A 25,063-nucleotide genomic window follows, 5' to 3' on the forward strand; every position below is an offset into this window, starting at 1 on the left:
ATATTGTCTCACTTGACTTTAATAATACTCTTGGCAAGTGGACAGGGGAATAGACTGGCTGATTCCTCACTGCCCCCCACCCCGTGTTCTCACCCCCGGCCTAACCAGCTGCACAATTCTGTAATCTGCCAAAAAAAAATCACCCTCCCAAGTAAACAGCTCCTTGTCCAACAAGGGAATATAAATTCTCTCTCAGGGGTGAGCTGGCAGGCACTGTGCATTCTGCTGTCTCTTTCTCTCGTGAATATGTATGAGACTAGAGATGTTGGGGAGCTTGGCTGGTAAATGTTCACGCAGAGGCAGGAGCCCCCTTCCCTGTGGCCCTCTCTGCAGAGCTCGTTTGACACCCTCAGGCGGCCGAGCCTTGTGGCCTCAGCCCACTGGACAGGGAGAGGAGCAGGAACCCGGGTGGCAGCTGTCTGGGAGGTGGGCCCTCTGGGGAGCCACAGTGCAGGTGACCCATCATGGCCCTGCCACTGAGTGGCTGTGAGCCCTCCCCTGGGATGTGGGGCAGGGCTGGAGTCCTGAGCTCACGGAAGGAAGACCACCCTTCCTCCACTGGCTGGGAGGCAGACGGAGCTGGGCCAAAGCCTGGAATCCAGCTCTCACTTGCCAGGGCGCCTCTCTTTCTCTGCCTCAGCTTCTTTCCCTGTAAAATGGGTTTGATGGTAACAACTATTTCATAGGCTATTTTTAAAGATTAAATGAGAATAAATATATAAAGTACTAAGAATAGTGCCTGACCTGTGTTGTGTGTCATGATTATTATTATTACCTCTTATATCCAATCCAGACTCCTAGACTGGGCCTTAAATATGGGCATTCCATCTCAGAATTTTCACTTCCTCTCATTTCTGTCTGTGGAGTCCATAGAAGGACTCCTATGCTCCAGGCAGACCTCTGTCCCCACCCCCAGACTCCCCATTTCCAGCGTCTTGCTTATTCCTGCCGCCAAGCTCACTGCTCCCTACCACCTAGAAGACTCACGTGTCTTTCCTCACCTTCCCTTTCACACTCCAGTCAAGGCTGCTGCCCTAGGAAGTGTGCAGGGTGAGTGGGGCTAGGCTTTGTTTAGCTGCCAGGAGCTTCAGGCCTGAATGTCCCTTGTCAGGAGGTTCATGTTCTCTGGCCATGGGCTCCAGGGATGGACCTGGGGTCGGGGCTTTTACAGTCAAGGAGGCTGCAGCTGTATCTTGTAGCTCTATGAAGAAAGGGCATTTTGAGCAGACTCCCAGCAGGGGCCAAAGATGAAGAAGAATCCACTCTGCATTTTACAAAAGCACTGTGGCTGGGGAGCTTCAAGGTCAGAGAGTTTAGGGCACACAGTTGGGGGTTTGAGGCCACAGTGTGGTCCTTACCTCTGTTCCCAGGCTCTGGTCACATGGCACACGAGGCGAGGAGCAGACACACCCCATCCTGAAAGCACCCCTGGTCCAGAGAAGGAATGAGGAGTGCCGGGCTCAGCTGGGAAGGACCCTGGAAAAGCCCCCTCCGGAGCTCCTTTAGACACAGAGCAGTCGTGTAGAGGATGACTGTCCTTTTGTTCTTGACTTCTTTTCACTCCGGTACATAAAAGCCCGAGAGAACTTTAAGCCAAGGCATCTAAGATGGGAAGCAGAAAGGCGATGAGCAGCTTAGAGAGGAAAAGGGCAGCTGTGTGTGAGTGGAGAAGGTGGTTTGAGTGCCAGGGGTGCCTGGCTGCCCTGACATGGATGGGGGCACAGGGAGACACTGGGGGTAGAAGGGGGTGCCAGAGAAGATCAAGGAGAACATTCCAGCCTTCCTAGCACTGAGGCCTTAATGATACCTAAATTCTCATAAAAGTGCAATACATTTCAAAGCCAAGCCTCGGGTTTGGGCGTTATCTACTGGTTTGTGCTGACTGCTCCCCAAGCCCCCTTCATTAGCATGTGTAATCCAGAACTGTTAGTACCACCATTATGTGCACACGTGGCCCTTTCATAGAATCCGAGGCTAAGGAGGCCTTAAAAGGCCACTGGGGGCCAGTCCCCTGTCTCCAAAAAGATCTTAACACAAATAGATCAGACTACCCTCCCCCTATTTTCCTTCCAAACAGTAAGACTAACTAATGTCTTAGGAATGTAAAGAATCCCCCTCTCTGCCGGTAAATCAGACTGATCTGTCCGTGATAAGTTTTAGTCCTGGGCCTTCCCTGTTTTCAGTCCTGAGCCCGGCCTTAGACCATTCAGTTCTGTGCTGCAGTAACGGCAACCTGCACCAAACTCACCCACACCGTGCAGCCAGGACAATCAGAAAGGACTGTTCTGATCATCTCTTCGCCCCCTGTTGAGAGTGAGGAGTTGGGCTCTATGCCTTCTGATTCCATCACTCACCTTCGCAGAGGCTGAGTCAGAGCACTGCCCCCTGACATCTCCCATCAATGGTGGTCTTCTGATGGAGAGCTGAGGAGCCTGTCGGATACCTCCTTCTTACCCCCTCATTCCTCGTTCCTAGCCTCATTCCTGGAGGTGCCTTGTCTTTTTCCCTGGCTCCGGCCAGGCTGCCGGAGTACTCTCAGGCATTATTTGCTCAGCTTTCCCTGCTGCCCTCAGGGTGCTCCTCTCCTCCGGCCCTGGCCTGCCCCACTCCCAATCCCAGCACCAGAGCAGCAGATAGGAGTCAGAGGTGTGGGTTCTGAGCCCGGCTCTGCCCCTGACTAACTAGGTGAATTGGCTACATCGCTTCTCTGTGGGGGCCTCAGTCTCCTCAAATAAAAAGTAAGAGCTTTCATCTCAATCATTCTAACTCACTCTGGCATTCTGTGATTCTAGCTCCATCTGGTAAGCCTCACATCTTGGTTATATCCTATTTATATACAGCGGAATCTTCTTTTAACAGGCCTCTTTGTTGCAAAGATTTGGATACCTCATAGGCTAAATCATGTTCCCTGGCATACAATAACAGTCTAGGGTAAACAGTCAGCCTAAACAATGGGGCCCAGCATTCTGTGACCCCATACAAGGTTCTCTTCCCACATTCCTGTCTGGAGTGGGGGCTTCATCCTTCTTTGGAGATCCCGCCAGGACCCAGGCCGTGGTGATCCCTCTGAGCATGTTTTCAGTGGGCTGAGCCAGAAGGAAGGCAAGCAGGTAGGCTGTAAGGGAAAGGGAGTGAGGCTTTGGGGGCTGTGGGAGGGAGGGATGAGGGTGAGATAATAAAGTTCCACTGTAATTTGGAGCCTCTGCATTTTAAATGGAGGTTGTTTCTGAGTTATTTTCACAATAGAGCTGGGTATTCTGATCTATCTCACTGCTGCGTGGAATCAAAAATAATATAGCATGTTGCCACATCATCAACTAGTGGCTTCTTTTTCTGAGCAGCTTTTACCCAGCAATTATGTGAAATTATGTGACTCAGTATGGAAAGATAATCGCCAGAGAAACTCTCCTGATTGCTTTCTCCGGCACATGCAGAAAGCAACTGTGCAAAAACGCAGGAAGGTCGGGGAGCAAAATTAACATGGAAATGCTGCTGCCACCCGAGGTGTCAGCTGTTTGCCAATGTAGAGACAAATGAGAACATGGAAAGGGGAAGAAAAATGAGTAGAAACTGAATTCTTTCTCAAAAGATGCTATAGGGGAAGCAAAATGTGGCTGGTCCCGTTTTCCAGATGGGGAGCATGGTCAAGTGATCTAGAGTTCCAGAGTCGGGGAGCAGCAGAGTGAGGAGGCTCAGGAGTCCCCCATCTAACAGTGACGACTTCTGCTGGGCCGTGTCCCAGGGAGGGGGTCCAGGTCCACAGGGATCCCACAGGCAGGGGTCCAGGGCCTCACACGCACATGGAGGCTAATGTGATGTTCCTGAACGCCTCTTCCAGCTCCACTCAATTCTGCCTGGCTTTTCCCTCTCCCAAAGATCCTCCCGCCTCTCTTCCCTGCTCCTCAGACTCTGTCGCCTGGAAATGAGATCGATCACTTCTGCCACCTCTTAACCTCCTCCCAGAGTGCTCCAGGCAGCCCCAGGGAGCCCAGCTTCCTTCCTGGGAGAAAGGAATGTGGTAACTGGGAGGGTGAAGGATGTGGAGGGGCGGTTGTGTGGGAGGGAGGAAGGCTGAGATAGAGTTTCGTGGTGGAGCAGTGAGAGAAAGGCATTTTGTGTCTCTCCAGAGACCTTGAGTATGTACTTGGCCTCTTGACTCAGGGGCAATGCCAACAGTACCACCAATAAGATTTTTAAAATGGGTGTAGGGACCAAGAGGCACCCTGCGGAGGCCTGAGCTGAGGGGTGGCTGCTGTAGCCCGGGCCTGGGCAGCGCTTGCAGGAGTAGGGAGTTGGTCACTTTCCAGATCTGTAACGGTATTTCTTTCAGCACACTGTAACTTGATCAGAAATATTTTCTTTAGAATGCAAAGACAGGTCTTTACTCTTTAGCTTGGCATTCAAGATCCTCCACCATCTGACCGCAGCTGTCTTATCAGCATTCTCACCACCCACCCCCTCATTCTTTCCTCAACTGGATTATTCACTGTCTTACTCTAGAAACGGCAAATACTTGGCAGATTGCTGTCCCAGCCCCCTCCTGTGCTATGCAGACATTCCTACTGGATGAAGGCCTTCTGCTGCTGGACCTCCTTTGGAATCCTGAGGAGGCCACTTCAGGCAGCCACTCTTGAGTGAAGTGCCTTGAGGTTCAACTTGAACTGAACTTGAACTTGCGCTGAATATTTGTTATTCCTGCTTCCCGTTTTCCCTTCTCACTGCCTTTGCTCATGCTGTTTCTTCTGCCAGAATGCCCTTCCTTTCTCTCTTCTTACCCCTGTGCATCAAAATCCCATCCTATTTAACAAGGTTCAGCTGAAATGTCAGCTCCTCCATGGAAACGTCCCAGGTTCCCTATTGTATTCCCTGCTTCCACTTTCCTTGCCCTGATGGACTCTCCTTGCATAGAGTCTCCACCTCTTGTGAAGCTGTCTTCATGTTTGCTGATATACCAGCAGTCGAGATTTGGAGGCAAAGGGCTAGAGGCTTCCCACAATTCCTTGCCATTTGCTTCTCTCCATGGGTCCTCTCATAACTTGGCAGCTTACTTATTCAAAACATCAAGGGAGAAAATTCTCTGGCTTCAGTCTGCTGAGTGAGTCTTATAAAACGTAACACCATCATGTGAGTGACGTCATCTTTGCCATATTCTCTTTGTGAGAAGCAAGTCCCAGCTCCTGCCCCCATTCAAGGGGAGGGATTATACAAAGGCTTGAAAACTAGAAGGTTGGAATTATTGGGGATCACCTGAGGGTCTGTCCACCACAAGGGTGAAATGAAAACATTCTCAGATAAACAAAAACTGAGTGTATAACCAATAGCTCTTCATTAAAGAAAATTGTAATATATTTCTTCAGGAATAGAGAAAATGGTTTGAAGGATGACAGATTTAAAAAGAATCATGAACAAATGAGTTAATATGTTATATTAATTATCTATTGCTACATAACAGATTACCCCCAAACTCACAGCTTAAAACAACAAACATTTATTATCTCACATGATTTCTGAGGGTCAGGAATCAGGGGGCAGCTTAGCTGGGTAGTTCTGCTCAGAGTCTTGAATGAGATTGCAGTCAAGCTGTCAGCCTGGGTGGCAGTCATGTGAGGGCTGGAGGATCTGCTTCTAAGCTCATGTACATGGTTCGTGGCAGGCCTTATTTCCTAGTGGGCTTTTGAACTGAGGCCCTCAGTTCTTTGCCGCATGGGCCTCTCCACAGTGGTGCTGAGTATACTTAAGACATGGCAGGTAACTTTTCCCAGAGCAAGCAATCAGAGAGAGAGAGAACAAGAAGAGAAAGCTTCAGTGCCTTTTATAATCTAATATTGGAAGTAACATATCAGTTCTGCCATATTTTATTGGTCACACAGACTAATCCTGGTCCAGTGTGGAAGGGGACTGTACAACCATCTGAATACCAGGAGGTATTGGGGGCCATCTTGAAGGCTACACATGGGTAAACCTAAACAAGCATGGTTTCCATGAAATACAGATACTAATATCTATTTCATAGGATTAAAAAATAATTGAAATTTTGTACAATAATAGTATATATATGAGGAAGGGGGTGGTTTGTATTCTTCAAGAAGGCTATTATACCTAATAACTATCATACCTTTTAACTTCAGATTTTTTTAGTCTTTGTTAAATTGAATACTGTCTTAGTCTGTTCAGGCTGCTATAACAGAATACCATAGACTGGGTGGCTTATAAACAACAGAAATTTATTTCTCACAGTTCCAGAGGCTGGGAAGTCTAAGATCAAGGTGTTGGCAGATTCAGTGTCTGATGAAGACCTGCTTCATTGTTGCTGACTTCTTGCTGAGCCCCCACATGATGGAAAGGGTGGGAGAGCTCTCTGGGGTCTCTTTTATAAGAGCACTAATCCCTTTCATGAGGGCTCCTCCCTCATGACCTAATCACCTCCCAAAGGCCCCATGTCCAAATACCATAACCTTGAGGATTAGATTTCAACATATGAATTTTGAGGGACACAAACTTTTAGTCTATAGCAAATACACATGGTAAAATTCCAAAGGTAAGCACTAAAAGACTAGAAATAGCTTGTATAATTTCTCAGCCAGTAGAGGGAGAAAGTGAATAAGAAAAAAATCATCAATCCAAAAAAAAAAAAATGTCAAAAGAGAAATACACACAAGAAAAGTAGGGGAAGAACAGATGGTGGAAATCAGATCAAATATATCAGTAGTCACAATAAAGTTAAACAGAGTAAACTTCACAGTTAATAGAGATTATCAGGTTGAATTTTTTTTTGAATTCATCTCCTTGCTGTTTATAAGATGATAGGATACACACACAACACATAAGGACACAGAAAGGTAGAAAGTAAAATAGAATTTAAGACAGAGGGGATCACCATACAATCCTAAAAGATCCAACTCACAGGACAATATAACAATTTTAAACTTTCTGTTAGAATATCAATAAGAAACCCTTGGATAAATTTATAAATCCTGTCTCATAGTGGTAGATTTTAAAGCACCTATCTCAATTTTTGGTGGGTCAAACTGTCAAAAAAATGAGGAAATAGAAATTTAAACAATGCAGTTAATAATTTTATTTAATGGGCATGTATATAGAACTTTCTTCCCAACAATGAAGGAATTTACAATTGTCTAATACATGGAATATAATTTTTTAAATAACTAACTATATACAGATCATAAAGCAAGTCTCAATGAATTTCAACGCATCTGTAATCTATAGACCACGTTCTCTCACCACAGCGCACTTAAGTTAGAAGTCAATAACAAAAGTAAACTAAAAATCACTATACATTTGGACATTTAAAAAACATACTTCTTAATAATGCACAGGTCAGAAAACAAATTATAATGCAAGTTTAAAGTACTGAGAACTAAACAATTATCAAGAAACTACATTTCAAAGCTTATATGTTGGAATGAAAGTGACACCCAGAGGGTTATAGTCTTAAATGCTTATATTAGAAAACAAGAAAGGCTCAATATTAATAAACGAAGTATCTAACTTAAGAAGATAAATATAAAGAAAAAGCAATAGAATAAACTCAAAGAACATATTAGGACAGAATTAAGAAAAATTTAAAACACACAATAAAGAGGATCAACAAAAACAAGAGTTGGTTCTTTGAAAAGACTAATAAAATAGTTAAACCTCTAGTAAGACAGATCAAGGAAAAAAGTTGTCACAAATAAACAATATTAAGAATGTAAAAAACGACATAACTACAGATCCAACAAAAAATTAATGATTTCTTTTTTTTTTAAATTTTTTGTTTATTACAGTAACATTGGTTTATAACATTGTAAAAATTTCAGGTGTACATCATTGTACTTCTATTTCTGCATAGATTACATCATGTTCACCACCAAAATACTAATTACAACCCATCACCACACACATGTACCGAATTATCCCTTTCACCCTCCTCCCTCCCCGCTTCCCCTCTGGTAACCACCAGTCCAATCTCTGTCCCTATGTGTTTGTTTATTGTTGTTATTATCTACTACTTAATGAAGGAAATCATACGGTATTTGACCTTCTCCCTCTGACTTATTTCACTTTGCATTATACCCTCAATGTCCATCCATGTTGTCACAAATGGCTGGATTTCATCGTTTCTTATGGCTGAGTAGTATTCCATTGTGTATATATACCACATCTTCTTTATCCATTCGTCCCTTGTTGGGCACTTAGGTTGCTTCCAAGTCTTGGCTATTGTGAATAACGCTGCAATGAACACAGGGGTGCATGTACTTTTGCAAATTGGTGTTTTCAAGTTCTTTGGATAAATACCCAGCAGTGGAATAGCTGGATCATATGGTAGTTCTATCCTTGATTTTTTGAGGAATCTCCATACTGTTTTCCATAGTGGCTGCACCAGTTTGCACTCCCACCAGCAGTGTATGAGAGTTCCCTTCTCTCCACATCCTCTCCAACACATGTTGTTTCCTGTCTTGTTAATTATAGCCATTCTGATGGGCGTGAGGTGATATCTCATTGTAGTTTTGATTTGCATTTCCCTGATAGTTAGCGATTTCGAACATCTTTTCATGTGTCTGTTGGCCATCTGTATATCTTCTTTGGAGAAATGTCTGTTCAGGTCTTTTGCCCATTTTTTAATTGGGTTGGTAGTTTTTTTTGTTGGTGAGATGCATGAGTTCTTTATATATTTTGGAGATTAAGCCCTTATCAGAAGCATGGTTTGCAAATATCTTCTCCCAATTGTTAGGTTGCCTTTTCGTTTTGTTGATGGTTTCCTTTGCTGTGCAGAAGCTTTTTAGTTTGATGTAGTCCCATTTGTTTATTTTTTCTATTGTTTCTCTTGCCCGGTCAGATGTGGTGTTTGAAAAGATGTCGCTAAGACCGATGTTGAAGAGCGTACTGCCTATGTTTTCTTCTAGCAGTTTCACAGTTTCAGGTCTTACATTCAAGTCTTTAATCCATTTGGAGTTAATTTTTGTGTATGGTGAAAAGGTAAGGGTCTACTTTCATTTTTTTGCATATGGCTATCCAGTTTTCCCAACACCATTTGTTGAAGAGACTTTCTTTTCTCCATTGTATGTTCTTGGCTCCTTTGTCAAAGATTAGCTGTCCATAGATGTGTGGGTTTATTTCTGGGCTTTCGATTCTATTCTGTTGATCTGTGTGTCTGTTTTTGTGCCAGTACCATGCTGTTTTGGTTACTATAGCTTTGTAGTATATTTTGAAATCAGGGAGTGTGATACCTCCAGCTTTGTTCTTTTTTCTCAGGATTCCTTTAGCTATTCGGGGTCTTTTGTTGTTCCATATAAATTTTAGGATTCTTTGTTCTATTTCTGTGAAAAATGTTGTTGGAACTTTGATAGGGATTGCATTGAATCTATAGATGGCTTTAGGAAGTATGGACATCTTAACTATGTTAATGCTTCCAATCCAAGAGCACGGAATATCTTTCCATTTCTTTGTGTCTTGTTCGATTTCTTTCAGAAATGTTTTATAGTTTTCGGTGTACAGCTCTTTCACCTCTTTGGTTAAGTTTATTCCTAGGTATTTTATTCTTTTTGTTGCAATTGTAAATGGGATGGTATTCTTAATTTCTCTTTCTGCTACTTCGTTATTAGTGTACAGAAATGCAACTGATTTTTGTATGTTGATTTTGTATCCTGCAACTTTACCATATTCGTTTATTATTTCTAAAAGTTTTCTGGTGGATTCTTTAGGGTTTTGTATATATAAAATCATGTCATCTGCAAATAGTGACAGTTTCACTTCTTCCTTTCCAATTTGGATCCCTTTTATTTCTTTCTCTTGCCTGATTGCTCTGGCTAGGACTTCCAGTACTATGTTAAATAGGAGTGGTGACAGTGGGCATCCTTGTCTGGTTCCTGTTCTTAGAGGGATAGCTTCCTAATGATAATTAGGAAATATTATAAACAATTTTATGGCAATAAATTTGAAAGCATAAAAGGGCAAATTTCTATAAAAATTATGACTCACTAAATGTATTCAAGAAAAAATAGAAATCTGAAGAGTGTCATAGCCATTAATTAATTGAATAGGCAATTAAAATTAAATTCTCCCACAAAGAAAATACTAAGTCAGATGATTTTGCAGTTGAGTTCTACCATACATTCAAAGAAAGATTATTCCAATCTTCTGCAAACTCTTCCAAGGAATAGCAAGAGAGGAAATACTTGTTCTGTGAGGCCAGCAGTACCATGATACCAAAACCAGGCCAGGTCAATACAATAAAATAAAAATTGTAGCCCAGTCTCACTCATTCACATAAATGCAAAAATCCTAAACAAAATATCAGCAAAGCAAATCCATCAGTTTATTAGAAAGATGATACATTGGTTTTATCCCAGAAATTCAAGGATGATTTAACGTTAGATAATTCATGCATATAATTTACTTCATTGATAGATTAAAGGTTAAAAACTGTAGATATAGAAGAGGCATTCATAATTAATATAAAACAGAAACATCTTGGAAAACCAAGTTTAGAGGGGAACTTCTAAAACATTAGAAGAAATCTATTTAACATCAGTAATTTTCTTTTTTTTAATGGCTGAATAATATTCCCTTGTATATATACCACATTTTCTTTATCCATTCTCACTGCACACACAAAAGGTAATTATGTGAGGTGATGGAGGTGTTAACTAACCTTATGTATATATTTCACAATATATACATGTATCAAATTGTCACATTGTACACCTTAAATTTACACAATGTTATATATCAATATATCACAGTAGAGCTGGGAGAAAATTAAAAATAAATACACAAAAATAAAATCAGCAATAAGACTGTGTGTGTGTTTGTGTGTCCACTATCACTGCTTATATTCTACATTTTACTGTAAATCCTAACAGTACAGTAAGGTAAGAAATAAAAATAAAGAGTGTAAGATGTAGAAAAGAAGGAACAATGCTGTATCATTTACAGATGATATATCTACAGAGAAAACCCAAAAGAATCTATAGGTAAATTGTTAGAAATAATAAGAGAGTTTAGCAAGATTATTGGATTTAAGATCAATGTATACAAATCAATTGTCATTCTCTATACCAGCAAACATTAGAAAACATACACAAGAGCATTTAAAATAGCAATAAGAATTATAAGGTACCCAGCAGTAAATCTAATAGAAGACGTGAAAGACCTATATGAGAGCATTTATAAACCTTTATTAACAGACATTGAAAAGGACCTAAAGAAGCAAAAAGATTTATTTATAGATAGGAGACTCAAGATCACAAAAATATCAGTTCTCCTCGAGTTATTCTATAGATAGATCCATTGCAATTCCAATGAAAATCCCAGCAGTTTTAGATGAATTTGACAGGCTGATTCTAAAATTTATATATAAGCGCAAAAGACCAAGAAGAGTGAAGATATTCTTGAAGGAAGAGGTGGAAGAAGAACAAAAGAAAGAAGAGAACAAGAAGAGGGAAGCTTCTCTGACCACATGGGAAGATTACCTAAAGCTGTAGTAATTGAGACACTGATTTTGATGCGGGTACAGACAAATTCACCAATAGATCCAAAGAGAAAGCCCAGAAACAGACCCACACCTAAAGGAACCAGATACATGACCAAAGTGGCATTGCACATCGTGGGGGGGCAGGGGGTGGTGTCAGCAAATGTTTCCAGGACAACGGGTTACCAGTATGGAAAAAAGTAAAAATTAGACCCGGACCTCACACCATACGTAAATCAATTCTGGATGGAATAAAGATTTAAATGTAAAAGACAAAGCTTTAAAATTTTTAGAAGAAAATTCTTTCTGACTCAAAGTGACAAAGAATATCTTAAACAAGACAAAAATCATTGCATTCAATTCCATTACAATTAAGAAATTCTATTCATCAAAAGACAGTTTTAAAAAGTGAAAAGACAAGCCACTAATTGGGAAGAGATATTTGCAATACTTACTGACAAAGGTTTAGTATCCAGAATGAGAAATGATTAACGATAATGTCAACCCATTTGAAAAATGAGCAAAAGATGTGAAAGACACATCACTGATGATAAAACAGGAATGGCGAATAGCCCCACTCCATTACTATGTAGTCAAACTAAGACCATATTTTACACCTCTAGATTGGCAGAAATTAAGCAGTCTGGTAATATCAAGTATTGATAAGGATGTTGAGTAATGGGAACAGTCATACACAACATACGGGATGTTAAAATGGGGATGAACACTTTGGAAAACAATATGAAATTATGTTGTGAAGTTGACAATTTACATACCATACAACCCAAAGACTTCACTCCCAGGCTTATCTGTAGAACATAATTTTTCAAACTGCAGTGTGACCCATTCATGGGCCTAGCCATTTTTTTTTTTAAAGAAACAAAGTTGAATAGAAAATATCAGATGGCATCATTCATAGAAATGATAGGTATTGTTTTGTGATATTATTCTTTCTAGTTTACATGAATATATGTTTGTACTGAGTTGCGATGTAAAATGTATTTCTTATGAGAGTGCTGGTCAAAATAGAGGGAAAAGAGTGCCCTCAGATCTCTTGTGTGTGTGCCCTGGGCAACAGGCACAAAAATGTCCATAACTGCATTATTTAATAATAGGATAAAATTAGAAAGAAACAGATGTCCGTCGACAGGAGAATGTACTAATACTTGATAATTTACCTGCACAGTGGAATATTACACAATGCTGAAAATGAACTATGGTTACATGTAATAATATGGATAAATCTTAGAAACAGTGTTGAACAAAAAAGTCAGTCCCAGAAGACTGTAGACAACATGATATCATAATTATAAAGCTCAAAAAAGCTCCACTAAATAACATAGTATTCAGGAATATGTATGTAATAGGTATATTTTTAAAAAGAAGCAAGGTATATATCCATACAATGGAATATTATTCAGCCATAAAAAGAAATAAAATACTGATAATGCTACAACATGGATGAACCTTGGAAATATTATGCTAAGTGAAAGAAATGTGATGCAAAAAGCCACATATTTTAGGATTCTTTTAAATGAAATGTCCAGAATAGACAAATCCATAGACACAGAAAGTAGATTAGTGGTTGTCAGGGGCTGGGGGAGGGGAGAATGGGGAGTGACTGCCAATGGGCACAGGGTTTCTTTTGGGGATGATGAAAATGTTCTGGAATTAGTGATGATGGTTGCACGATTTTGTGAATATACTCAAAGCCATTGAATTGTAGGCTTTAAAATGATGAATTTCATGGTATGTGAATTATATCTTAATTTAAAAATTTTTTTGAAAAAGAACAAGGGAATGATTAAAAAAATGTATTCAGGATACTGTTTACCTCTGGGAGTGAGGCAGGGGGATGGGCTGGAGGAAAACAGGTAAATGCAGCGGTATTTGTAAAGTTCTATTTCTTAAGTTACTTGTTTATGAGTGTTTATTTTATTACTATGCTTCACTATATGTGTGTTACATATATTTTTATACATATAAAATATAATGTAAAATTTAAAAGAAATACAAATATTAAATGAGAAAGCATTAAAAGCGCATTTCTGCCTCTTGATTAATGCTGCTTGAATCTCCGTCTCCAAGTCCGAGGTCTGTGCCTTTGCAGACTCTGGATGCAGTTGTTCTGACCTCTGGTGGCTGAGAGGTGAAAGGCAGCTGGGGGCTGCTTGCTCGGGCTGGGGAGGGTAATGGGCACGATCCCTCAGAGCTAGCGTGGGCCTGGCCACTAGACACTGGTCCAGGGGGTCAGGCCACTGCCAATCTCACCCCACTGGGAAGAGAGCAAACAGCCTTGGGCTTTCCTAGTTTGGTTTCTCTCCCCTTTTCCTCTCTGGCTCTTTATCACGCTCCTTTAAGCCCAGGAATGAGGTGTGTGTGTGTAACTCCACTGAATCTATCCCTGGGAGGGACCAAGTGGCTCTGCCTTCTGCCTCCATGCAGATGGCCCATCTGAGGCCACTGGCCCCAGAGACCAGGGACTTCAAGAGCTCACGAGCAGAAGTCTCGGGCACCTTCTGGGGCAGGAGAGGCCAGAGTACTGATGCTCAAGAACCAGGCTCCAGGCTCCCTTTGTTTATTCAGACCACATTTCTGGAGGATTCTGAGCTAAAACCTATGGGAAGAGTTGGCTTGGCCACTTTAGAGGTGAGAGTGTGAGGGGAAACTTAAGGGAGAGCTGTCAGTATTTCCGGGTTTACCATACAGAGTCCAGGACACAGCAAGTCTCCCACCCTACCCTGCTGGCTAGACTAGAGCGACATTGGTTTACATGCCCCATTGAATCTGATATAAACAAGAACTTCTGACAGTGGGTGTTGGCTGTGAGGAACCAGGCCAGGAAGTCCCAGACGTTTTAATGAACTAGAGATGGCCACAGAAGGGTAGACTGGGGAGGAGGACGCAGATGAGATCATCTCCAAAGCCCATAGGGTTTCATGGCTGCAGCACCAGAGAGGCAGGTGGTGGAGGAGTTAGTGAGCTGGGTTAGGATCTCGGCCCTTCTGCTCATTTAACCTCTTTAAGTGCAGGTTCTTCACCTGCAAAATGGGTGAGTCACAGTGCCCACTAATTGTATTGATTCAATTGTAGTAATTGAATGGATGCATGCAGAGCATGCGGTCAGAGTTCAATAAACGTCAGCTGCTTCTGCTTAGGTGGTTTGAAGGCTTACCGTGTGGAGAGAGCTCAGAGCAGAGCTGGGAATTCGATTCGGCCCCTGGTCAGGCCGAGGGTTGGAGTGGGGAGTCTCCTCTCCAAAGAGTCATTTTTTCCTCCCTCTGTCCCCAGACACCATGGAGGTGGTGCTGATCTTTCTGTGCAGCCTGCTGGCCCCCGCGGTCCTGGCCAGTGGTAAGTACCCCTCTAGGACCTGGCTGTGACAAGATGGCACACCCATGGCCCTTTCTGGTGGAAGGCCCTGGTCCTTTGGGACACTAGGATTGGGGGGCTCTCTGATTATTCATGTTTGATCAGGGGCGCCTCCCTTTAGTCAGCAGAGAAAGTCCTGGAAAGTGACAGCTATTCACAGCCCCTAATCCAGCCTACCCGCCTCTCCCCGCAGGCTCCAGTAGGGTCTACTTTTAAGCCCTCAAATCCACCAGGCCTCTACAGACTTTTGGCCTAAACCTTGGGAGCCAGACCTACACATCATCTAGACTCTTTCCTTGTGCAAGTCACATGTCCTTCCTTGGTCTCAGTTTCCCCGTCGGTAACAAGAGGATAATAGACCCTGCCTTTGAGGGATGACGTAAGAATAAACAGGGGCAAGAAATGTGGAGGTGCAGTGAACGCAGACTCTCACTGGGGCTCTGAGCTGTACCTGCCCTTGGCTCTCAGGCTGGCCCCAGCAGGCAGGCCTGCCCTTCTGTACTTCTCCAGGCATCTCTGCTTAATGGGCCCTGCTTCCCAGGAATCCCTTTGTGGGGAGTGAGGCCTGTGAGGCAAGGCAAGGTATTTGGGACCCAGGATGTGTAGCCGTCTTCCTCTTGACCACGCTTGTTTATTTTTGCAGCAGCTGAGCAGGAGAAAGAAAAGGACCCTTTCCATTATGGTGAGCAGTGATGGCAACCCTGGGTGTGAGGGGAGGTGCAGCCCCGTCCAGCGGAGGGACAGACACGCTTTCCCTGGCCCCTCCCTTCTTCCTTCTCTCACCCGTGTTCCTTTGCAGACTACCAGACCCTGAGGATTGGGGGATTGGTGTTCGCTGTGGTCCTCTTCTCCCTGGGGATCCTGCTCATCCTAAGTGAGTTCATTTGTTCCTTTGCTCGCTCTCTGTAGGAGCTGTGTCTGCCACTGCTAAGTGGGTGGAGAACAGCCTGGCCGTGCTCCCTCCTGGAGAGGGAAGGAGCCTATCTGTGTGCTCCCTGTTATCTCACTAACACAGTGCTGGGCATACAGTAACTGCTCAGTAAAACAGTGAAGAATGGACAGAATAAGTGCTTGATGAAAACAGCACAGATGAGAAGAGGGGCAGGGTGGCTCTCCTGGTGCTGTATCCAGCAAGGCATGCGTGGAGGAGTCACAGGAGACAGGAGACAGGGGCTGTCCTTCGAGTGCTCAGAGGGGTGGGCCCCGCATTCATTTTCCCGCTGGTCTGATGGAGCTCTTCGCACTTGTGTGATCAAGCAGACTGCGTGGTGTAGCCAGTTGAGCTGTTGAATGTTGAACCTTGGCCTCAGAAGAACCCTACCCCAACCTAGGAGCCGCATACGGCTGTGCAAGCAGGGCACTGCCCAGGTGTGGGGGCTGCTATTTACGTAGGTCCACAGCCCACACAGACTCACAGGGCAGCCCGGCTGTGGCCAGGCCGGGAGCATGACCTTAGATGGTTTCTTTGCCTTTCAGGTCGCAGATGCAAGTGCAGTTTCAATCAGAAGCCCCGGTAAGAATGCCCTGGCTGTGGCAGTAGGAGTGGGTAGGGAGGGGCCTCCTGGTGTGTGACTCCAAATGAGGGTTCTTTTGGATTCTTGTCTCAGAAATAGGCTGTGTGGGGCAGGGATAGGGGAGAAGTTTTGACCCTTGCAAGGCAGACTGTGGGGCAAAGGAGAGGTCAACCCCTCCTTCTCTCTTCTGATGTGTGTGAGGGAGGGGAGGTGGGAAAGAACCTGGACTCTTGTCTGGAGGCCCTTGAGACAATTGGGCTTGGGAGAAGGGAGGCAGAGGGCCTTAGGGTCTCTCTTGAGGTCCATCTCGTCTGTACAGGACCTGTGACACCATCCCTGCTTGTCACCTGTTCATGAGGCTCTCTGAGCTGAGTGGAAGCTTAGGCTCCCTGTCACTCACCTTTCTCCCCCCATGTAAAGGGCACACCCCGTTAGTCCACTGCAATAACCAAGGCTAGCACTGGATCTCAGAAGTCCAAAGTCTGTGGCAGGATGCAACCCAAGCCCCCATCTGGCTCTAGGCCATCACTTTCCAGTACTTAGGGCCAACATTGAAGGGTACGTCTAAGTTCCCCTGACTAGGCCCCTTCAGTCCCAACTTCTCCCTCCGCCCCGTGCACCCCATGGTGGAGAGTGCTCGAGCCCTCAGATGACCCGGAGGAGACTGATTCAGGCTGCCTGCCCCATCAAGGAGAGTGGCGATGCTCTCTGGGTTTGCCCTGGAGACCTCTGACGGAAGGCTTGTGTCTCTTCCTCGTGCAGGGCTCCAGGGGACGAGGAGGCCCAAGTGGGAAACCTCATCACTGCAAATGGTAACTGTCGGGACCCTCTGCCCAGGTGTGATGGAGGGAATGGGCGCGGGTCCTCATACGGGTCAGGGAGGGGTGGTCACCAGGTGCCATGGCCTCCCTAGAGCCACCAGACATGCTCTCATAGTGCTGGGAGAGGGGTCTCCAGGGCCTCGCTCTGTGTTGCCCCCTCACCTTCACCCAACAGACTACTACTCCTGACAACTGCTGTTTCCAGAGCATCTGCTAAGTGTCAGTCGTGGTCCAAGTGCTTCTCAGACCCCATCTCACTTAACGTGCACTCAGCCCCATGAGGTGGGCATCACCATCCACATTTTACAATGGAGGGACTCAGAAAAGTTAAGGAACATGCCAGGTTCCTGTAACCAGCGGGTAATAGGGCAAGAGTTTGCACCCAGGTCTGTCTGACTTGAAATCCCATGTGAGTCACCTCTTTGCTGTATGGGTCAGGCTCCCCCAAAGTTGGGCACAGGCATGGCTGCTGCAGGGGGTCGCCTGCTGGGGTGAGGGGTCCATTCACTACAATCCATTCTGGTTTTCTTTCCAGCAACAGAGCCCCAGAAAGCAGAGAACTGAAGTGCAGCCCTCAGGTGGGAAGGTGAGATGCTGTCTGCCTGCGTCTTCCCGTCTCCGTCACTGTCTTTTCATCCGGAAGTACTGGGCTAGCTTTTGCAACGGACACAGCTTTTATGAGCTGTGCTCTGAGGAGTCTTGTGTCTGAACCGGGTGATGAGACAGACAGACCGAAACATGGCGGTGCCCCGCCCATGCTCACAGTAAACAGCCAGGAGATAGGGCTTCCACACAGCCCGGCGGTCAAGTTAAGAGGGCGTCATCCCAGCTGCCACGTGGATGTGACTTGAGAGAGACAGTTAGTGAAATACTCCTGATATCAAAGTGGCATAAAGATAATGGCTTTTAGTGATGATTCAGCAAGAACCTCAGGGCCACTTTTTAAAATTAATAATTATTTAATTTCATAATTTTATCATGAAACTTTCCAGCCCCATACAGAAGTAGGGAGAATAGCATACGACGCCCACCCCGTATCAGCACTATCAGTTCTCAACATTTAGGGGCACTGTTTTTAGCTTCCGTTCCTGTTGTTCATTGTAGGGACATAGGAAAATAATAACTGTTAAATGCTTTACAGTTTTCAAAATGCTGCCACACATACCAACTCGCTCGAGGCTGCCCGAAGAAGTAAGTAGGACAGGTGGAGGTTAGCCTGACTTTACAGATGCAGAAACTGAGGTCAGAGAGAATAGCCACACAGGTAGTAAGTGACAGACTGGAACCTGATCTTGGTTTAGTGCCATTTTCACGAGACCCCTCTGCTCCTGCCTGTCTCCCTTTGTGACATACCCTGGAACATACTCGGGGCTCGTGTCTGCCTTTTTTTTTTTCCATACAAATAATGCATAATAGACAGGTATATAACTTTGCCCTAAATTCTAAGTTAAGAGATTTCTGGATGTATAATGCCTGATACACAGCTTTTACTGTGATCGAAATGACACGGTATACTTGTACAGCATTTTAATTCTTTCCTACGCTTTTACATCCTCATCACAGCCCGTGGGCGGGGAGCGCAGGGCTCTTTACCTCCATCTCCTCTGTGGGGCTCGGGAAGGTCAGTGATTGCCTGAGCTTGAGGTGGCCACGGAACCCAATCTGGGAGGCAGGTGTCCCAGCTGGTGCTTGGTGTTCTGTCCATTCCGTGGCAGCTGGCAGGTCAGAATCTTGGCTGTGGTGTGGGAAGGCTCAGGGAGGTGAGCCTTGAGCTACCAGCTTGTCTTGTCTTTTTTTTTTTTTGTGAGGAAGATTGGCCCTGAGCTAACATCTGTCACCAATCCTCTTCTTTTTGCTGAGGAAGACTGGCCCCTGGGCTAACATCCATGCCCATCTTCCTCCACTTTATATGGGACGCCGCCACAGCATGGCCTGAGAAGCAGTGTGTTGGTGCGCGCCCAGGATCCGAACCGGCGAACCCCAGGCTGCCGCAGCGGAGCGCACACACTTAACCGCTTGCACCACCGGGCTGGCCCCTCTTTTTTTTTTTTTTTTTTTTTTTAACTAGGACTTCCTCAGAATCCCTGTTCTCAGGTCTCAGGACTGTGAGCAACTCCCGGGGGTGTCCTGGAATAGAAACCCTGGGTTTAACGACTTCCTTCCCGTGACTGCCAGGTTCCAGTCCTCCTGAGAGACCCTTTCCCCTGAGGTCCACCCTCTCCTATGCCTTCATCTCCTTTCCCTGCATCTCAGGCTCATCCTCCTTGCTTCCAGGAACATAGCACTTAGAATGGGTCTCATCCCGAATGTCACTGGGCAGAGGGGCTGTGCTCAAGGCAGGGAGACGAGCAGGTAAACATTCCTGAAAGGAGCCTAAGTTTTGTTTTCATTTAAATTCTCGCCCTCTTCAGCCTCCAGAACCTGAAGGCAGCTGCTTGAACCTTTAGATGCAAACCGCCACTACAGCAACAGGTCTTTCCCCAGGAGAAGCCAAGACTTGCGTGTCCCCCCGCCCCATCCCCATCCCTCGAACACCAGTCCTCAATGTAGTGATGCAACTAACACCCGCCTCCCCACCTGCAGCCTGCGTTCTTGTCCCCTCCTGTGATGTGTGTGTGTGTGTGTGTGTGTGTGTGTGTGTGTGTGTGTGTGTGTGTGATGACTGTGGTCTTCGTGGCTGCTTGTCTGTGAGTGACGTTGTGTTTTAGTGAACCTGGACTCACTTTCCTGGGCAGGGGCTGAGCCACATCACCATCAGCTCGTGCCTGCTCCCCTGCGGCCCCATCACTTCCTGCTCCTGAGAGTCTGCTTTTTCCCTGAGACACCAGTCCCTTCTCTTGATTTAGGGGTGGGTGTAGGGGCAGGAGCTCGGGCAGGAGTCTCCAGTTGTCTTGGGACTTGAGAAGGTTTATATCACCTTCACGATCATTCTTCATGGCCTCTCTTCACTCCTTTTACAAGCACCTCGCTTCCGTAGTCCACCCCTGACCCAAGTCTGTTCTGAGGGTCTCTTAGCAATCGGAAGTTCTTTGCCTTCAGGCAGGCTGTGCCCCTTCCATGGTCATTTTCCTCTTGGGGGCTTCCACCATGGAGTCCCCATCTGCCGCGCCCCGTCGCAGAGCGGCCAGGGATTCTAGGCCCAGGGCTCCCACTCTGCCCCTTGGGAATGTGCCCCTTGCATATCTTCTCAGCAATAACCCCATGGGCCCTGGAACCCCGCCCCCCTCTCCCACCTTCCCAGCTTCCGAGACTCCCATCTACCGCCCAGCTCGTCTGGACTCAGACTCACGTCCCCGAGTTGGGTCTCCACCAGCGATGGCTGAGGGAATCTGTCCTGCTGGGGCCAGCACTCTGGGGAGGAGGGCAGGGAGAGCAGGGGTCCTTTGCTTCTCTGTCCACATCCCGTTGGTCAGGCAGCAGAGACGGCCCCTGCACCGTTTGCTCCCCGCCACTGGTTAGAGCGGCCAGTACAGCGGCTGTGCTGCAGGCTGGAGACTGGCAGAGGAAACAGCAAGAGGTCGAAGGTCATAAAGAGTGGAAAATCAACCAGACCCCGCCCCTCCCGTCCATTGTGTTCTCGTGGAAACTAACCAAACCGTGCTGCTGTGACCAGGACTGCTCTTTGTGTTGTGCTCTATCCTCTCAACAACAAAAGGGAATAAAATACCATTTGTTTCCTAGTGGCTCTGGGGTTACTCTCCTTTCTGTCAAGGAACTTGAGTATCTGTAGGGCCTGTCGTGCTTGAAGGGCCAAAGGCACTGTGTCCCTGGTCAGAGGGAGGAAGTGCCCACTGAAGAGGCAGCCAGGTGGTGCGTGTTTATTCCAGCTGCTGCTTCTCTCCCCTCCCCTCCCTGACCTGTACTCGCTCCTTCTCACCCTTTCCTCCCCTGCTCCTCCCCCTGCTCCCCCCTACCCCTCCATCTCCACCCCTCCTCCCTAGGTCAGTCAGCCCAGGCTCTGCCCATAGCAGGACCTCTACCTTATGCACGTCCTGGAGGGAAGGGAGTCACAGTGGCTTGACTGAGGGCTTGCTGGCCTGGAATGAAAGGTTCAGCCTCTCTGGTCAGTTCTGGGACCGCTACCTAAGGATCACAGCATGGCGTGGGTGGGTCACTTAGGTTATGATCCAAGCCCTTATCCTTTCATCTTTCTCCAAACCCAAATACCCCCTCCTCTGTGAAGCCTTCCTGGACTTCAGGTAGAATGACTCCCTTCTTTCCTGTGCTCTGGTCACACTAGTTCCTGCCTTTATCTTCACGTTTAATATTCTGTACTTCAGATCCAAATGGTAGGGACCAGGCGGATAATGTCCATTTGTGAATCAGCTGTAGGGACACAAGAGATGGGGCAGAGGGGCCTGGGGTCACCTAGAGTGTCCTCCCAAAGACATCCCAATTCAGTTTTTAAGAAGTAACTGTTGGCCAAACAAACACAGCTGCCGGCCGATTCCCTTGGAGGTCGCTGGTGTGCGGCCCCCACCTCCACATGGTTTGTGTGTCTTTATTGTGACACAATTCCCAGAGGGCAAGGATGATGTCTTGTTCTAACGTAACTGCCTGGATCATCTTAGGGTCTCAAGAAATCTTCACAGAGTCTGTCTAGATTCCGTGAGTTGTTAGAGCTGCAGAATGGCAGGGCACGGGTCCTGAGGGACTCGGCGGGTCCAGCCACTCCCTGGCTGACCTGGGGACACTGTGGTGCCTGTCCTACTTCTGCGCCTGCTTCTTTCTACCCTCAGTCCCCCTGGTCTTTGCAAAGACTGAGGCTTGTCGTTGAGACCAAGCTCAACATTGTCAACCGGGTGATGGCGGGGGTTAAAAAATCTGGTCACACTTAAGCTTTGTAAATACGCTAATGACCACCATTAGGCCAGGGGATTTACACGCCTTGCAGCAATTTCAGAGCAGACCAGAAGATCCTTAAAGGCCCGGGGCGATCAAAAGATTGTGGGTACCTTAAGACATTAAAGATAAGTGTAAGGAAGTCCAGTGGGGAAGTTCTGATTTTTTCTCATAATAATTGTTAAAAATAGAGAATGATAGTTATGTCTAGCATATGTATGAAAATGATTATCTTTGCCAGACTCTGAGCCCCCGCTTATTCCTGGTAATCCAGCATCATCTCTGAGGCAGGGAGAATATTCACATTTTACAGATTCTAATAAATTTGTGACTGGTCTAGGGCCACGGAGCTGGGATGTGGAGGAGCTAGGAATTGAGCCCAGGCTGTGTTATCTCCAAAGTTCTCTACAGCACCACACGGCCTGGCTTCCTTCTCCAGGGGGAGGTTGACGTCCACATGAAGGGAGCGGATCATCTGGGCTGGTGGGGCCACATCTGGAGCCTGGCTCTTCCTTCAGGGCACAAATGAGCTAGACTGTGCACGGAGGAGGGTCTCGCTAGAGGTGAGTGCTCTGGAAATAAGACACATAGAGAACAGTCAAACTGATGAGCAAAATAATAATAATAAATAAATAAGAGCAGCTAACACTTATCAAGCATTTACTATGTGCTAAACACTGGGCTGAGGACTTCACAGGTATCAACTCGTTCAGAACTCATGACCCTATATGGTGGTACCCCTGTTTCACAGATGAGCAAACAGGCTTGGTGGGACTTGGCTGAGTTTGCACTGCTGGTGGCAAAGCCAAGGTCTAGCCCAGGCCCGTCCAGCTCCAAGCCAGGCTCGCTCTGTGTGCTGCAGAGGAAAGGACTTAGGCCCATCAGGGGACGTAAGAGGGAGACCGAACTTGGCCTTGTGTGATGGAGTCCTTAGTTCCCACGGCCATGATGATCCGAACCTGGAGCTCCCCATCACTGGAAGTGTTCCAGCTGAGGGAAAGTGACCAGCTGGTGGGATCCTCTAGGCAAGGACTCTGAGAACCTACTCAGGATGACCTTAGTGTCCAGGCCCAAACTGAGGGCCCCTCCCCTCCCCCCCACTGATGGATGAGCCTCTTCTCTCTCTCTGGCCTAGCATTGCAGGGCCAGGGAAGGGGAATCCAGAATCCAAAATCCAGGCATGGATTGCTGCTTAAAATGTCTTCCGTCTGCACAGGCACTCCACACAGGCAGGAACGTGTCCTGTCAGCCTCCAGGCCTGTGACTTATGTTTGTGATTTGGTTGGATATAGCAAGTGGAACTTGGTTGGACAGGAAGGCTGCTGTGCCATTTCCCAGAAGGGAATGCTGAGTCTCCTGCACATCTCACCTCCCGACGACTCTCCCTGTCCACCATGAATTCCACTCCCAATATTTTCAAGCCTATTTGCATGGAGGTGTTTATGTTATGTAACACCACATAAAAATAGGTCAACCTGCCTTCTGGGCCCCCAGGCTGTGGCCCTCCCCACCACTCTGTTTTTTTGCAGGTTGTGGATTGGAACTTGCCAAATTGTTCTTGGAAGAGAGTCAGAGGCAGGGAGGGTGAGGTGGGGGAGGGGGGTGCCAGGCTGAAGTACACCCCAAGGTCACCGGGCTCCTTCTCCTCTTCTTCTGAGGAGGAGGGTTCTGCCTTCCCTGGGATCATGGGCTGGCAGGAGTGGCTAGGGCTGCCCAGCTCTGTCTGGTTCACCCCAACTTGTCCCTGGGTTCTCTGCCTCACCCTGGGCTCAGCGAGAGAGAGAGAGAGACAGACAGACAGACAGACGGGGGGAGAGAGAGAGAGGATCAGGTGTGTTTGCCTGAGCCGGGGGAGGAGCTTCGGAAATACCTGTCTTCAGGCCACAAAGAGGAAGAATGGCCACCTCCCACCATTAGTGTGATTCATTGCTGTCACAGCTGAACTCCAGGGAGGCAGAATCAGCCAGCTCAAGCCAACCGGCTATCGATTTTATGGAGCCAGCCCAGCCTCGTGCCTGGTTGCACAATAGTGGGGCACCTGCCAAGGCAGTGATGGCAGAGCAGGTGATGCTGTGATCGGATGTCCTGAAGCACCGGGGTGGGAGGGGCTGCTGGAGGGTAGGCCCCTGCACCGTCCAGAAGAGTGGGTTCCTGCCTCTGAGCCAGGCCCGAAGCAGAAGGAGGCTCAGGGCATTCCCTGTGTTTCCCTCTTCTCTAGCAGTGTGAGCTGGGGCAGACTCCAACGTCTCTGTCAGTTTCCTTCTCTGCAAAGTGATGTCCTCCCTAGCCATAGAGTAAGCTGGGCTCCTGTGTGCCCCTGGGAAAGGCACTGAAGCCTCAGTTTCCTCAGCTGTACAACTGGTCCATCAGTATCTTTCCCATTGCCTCACAGGGTCAAAGTGATACAATGGACATAAAAACACTTTGAAAATTCGACATGTAGGCATTATGTTATTAATATTTATATTACTAACCGTTCCTTACGTCTTCTTTCTTTGACAGCAGGGTTCCCCTTCTGTTGGTTAGACCTGGGTTCAAGTTCTGACTTGTCCACATACCCCTTGCAGTCTCCTCTCTGTAAACGGGTGTCATAAACCTTGGCGGAGTCGTTGGGAGGAAGCAAGTGGATCAAGGAGGCCTGAGCTCTTTGAAACTATCCAGAAGCGTGGAATGGATGGAATTGTTCCCAAGTGAGGAGAGCCGGGCACCAGACTCAGTGAAGGCACAGACATTTAACAGATGTCGTGATCTCAGTGCTCGCAGAGGCCAGCCTAGACTTGGCAATCTGTGAAATAAATGACAAAGATGGTTACAAAGCCAGACGCCAGCCATTGGGGCCACGTCAGTGGAATCCAGAAGGTCGAGGAAGGAAGGAGCAGCAGGAGGTGGAAGGCCTTCCCAGAGGTGGGGGCCCTGGAGCAGCTTTTCGGGATAAGGAGGGATGTGTTTACTGGGAGGAGAGGACTGCAGCTGGAGAGAAACAGCCTCTGTTCTAGTTTAAGCCCAGACGTGAGTTCTGAGAAAAGTCGAGAATGCGTTTC

The 25,063-nt window shown here is 46.5% G+C and overlaps 1 protein-coding gene across 4 annotated transcripts in view; it reads left to right on the plus strand.

Annotated features, from left to right (window-relative positions):
- The window catches only part of FXYD6 (FXYD domain containing ion transport regulator 6), a 34,709-nt gene extending 13,846 nt beyond the window's left edge, over positions 1-20,863 (plus strand). Inside the window, exons 2-8 of one of the 4 annotated variants that reach the window (XM_058545132.1) lie at positions 14,765-14,827; positions 15,492-15,527; positions 15,645-15,719; positions 16,322-16,358; positions 17,122-17,196; positions 17,716-17,766; positions 19,592-20,863. In XM_058545132.1, the coding sequence (XP_058401115.1) occupies positions 14,770-14,827; positions 15,492-15,527; positions 15,645-15,719; positions 16,322-16,358; positions 17,122-17,196; positions 17,716-17,766; positions 19,592-19,619 (360 nt within the window). In that variant the 5' untranslated portion in view covers positions 14,765-14,769 and the 3' untranslated portion in view covers positions 19,620-20,863. Of the gene's footprint in view, positions 1-14,764; positions 14,828-15,488; positions 15,528-15,644; positions 15,720-16,321; positions 16,359-17,121; positions 17,197-17,715; positions 17,767-19,591 lie in introns of all 4 variants that reach the window. The other 3 variants (XM_058545131.1, XM_058545134.1, XM_058545133.1) reach the window with 3 other exon arrangements.
- The last annotated feature ends 4,200 nt before the right edge of the window (positions 20,864-25,063 follow it).

Source organism: Diceros bicornis, chromosome 7 (assembly GCF_020826845.1).
Source record: "Diceros bicornis minor isolate mBicDic1 chromosome 7, mDicBic1.mat.cur, whole genome shotgun sequence".
Classification (NCBI taxonomy): Eukaryota; Metazoa; Chordata; class Mammalia; order Perissodactyla; family Rhinocerotidae; genus Diceros; species Diceros bicornis.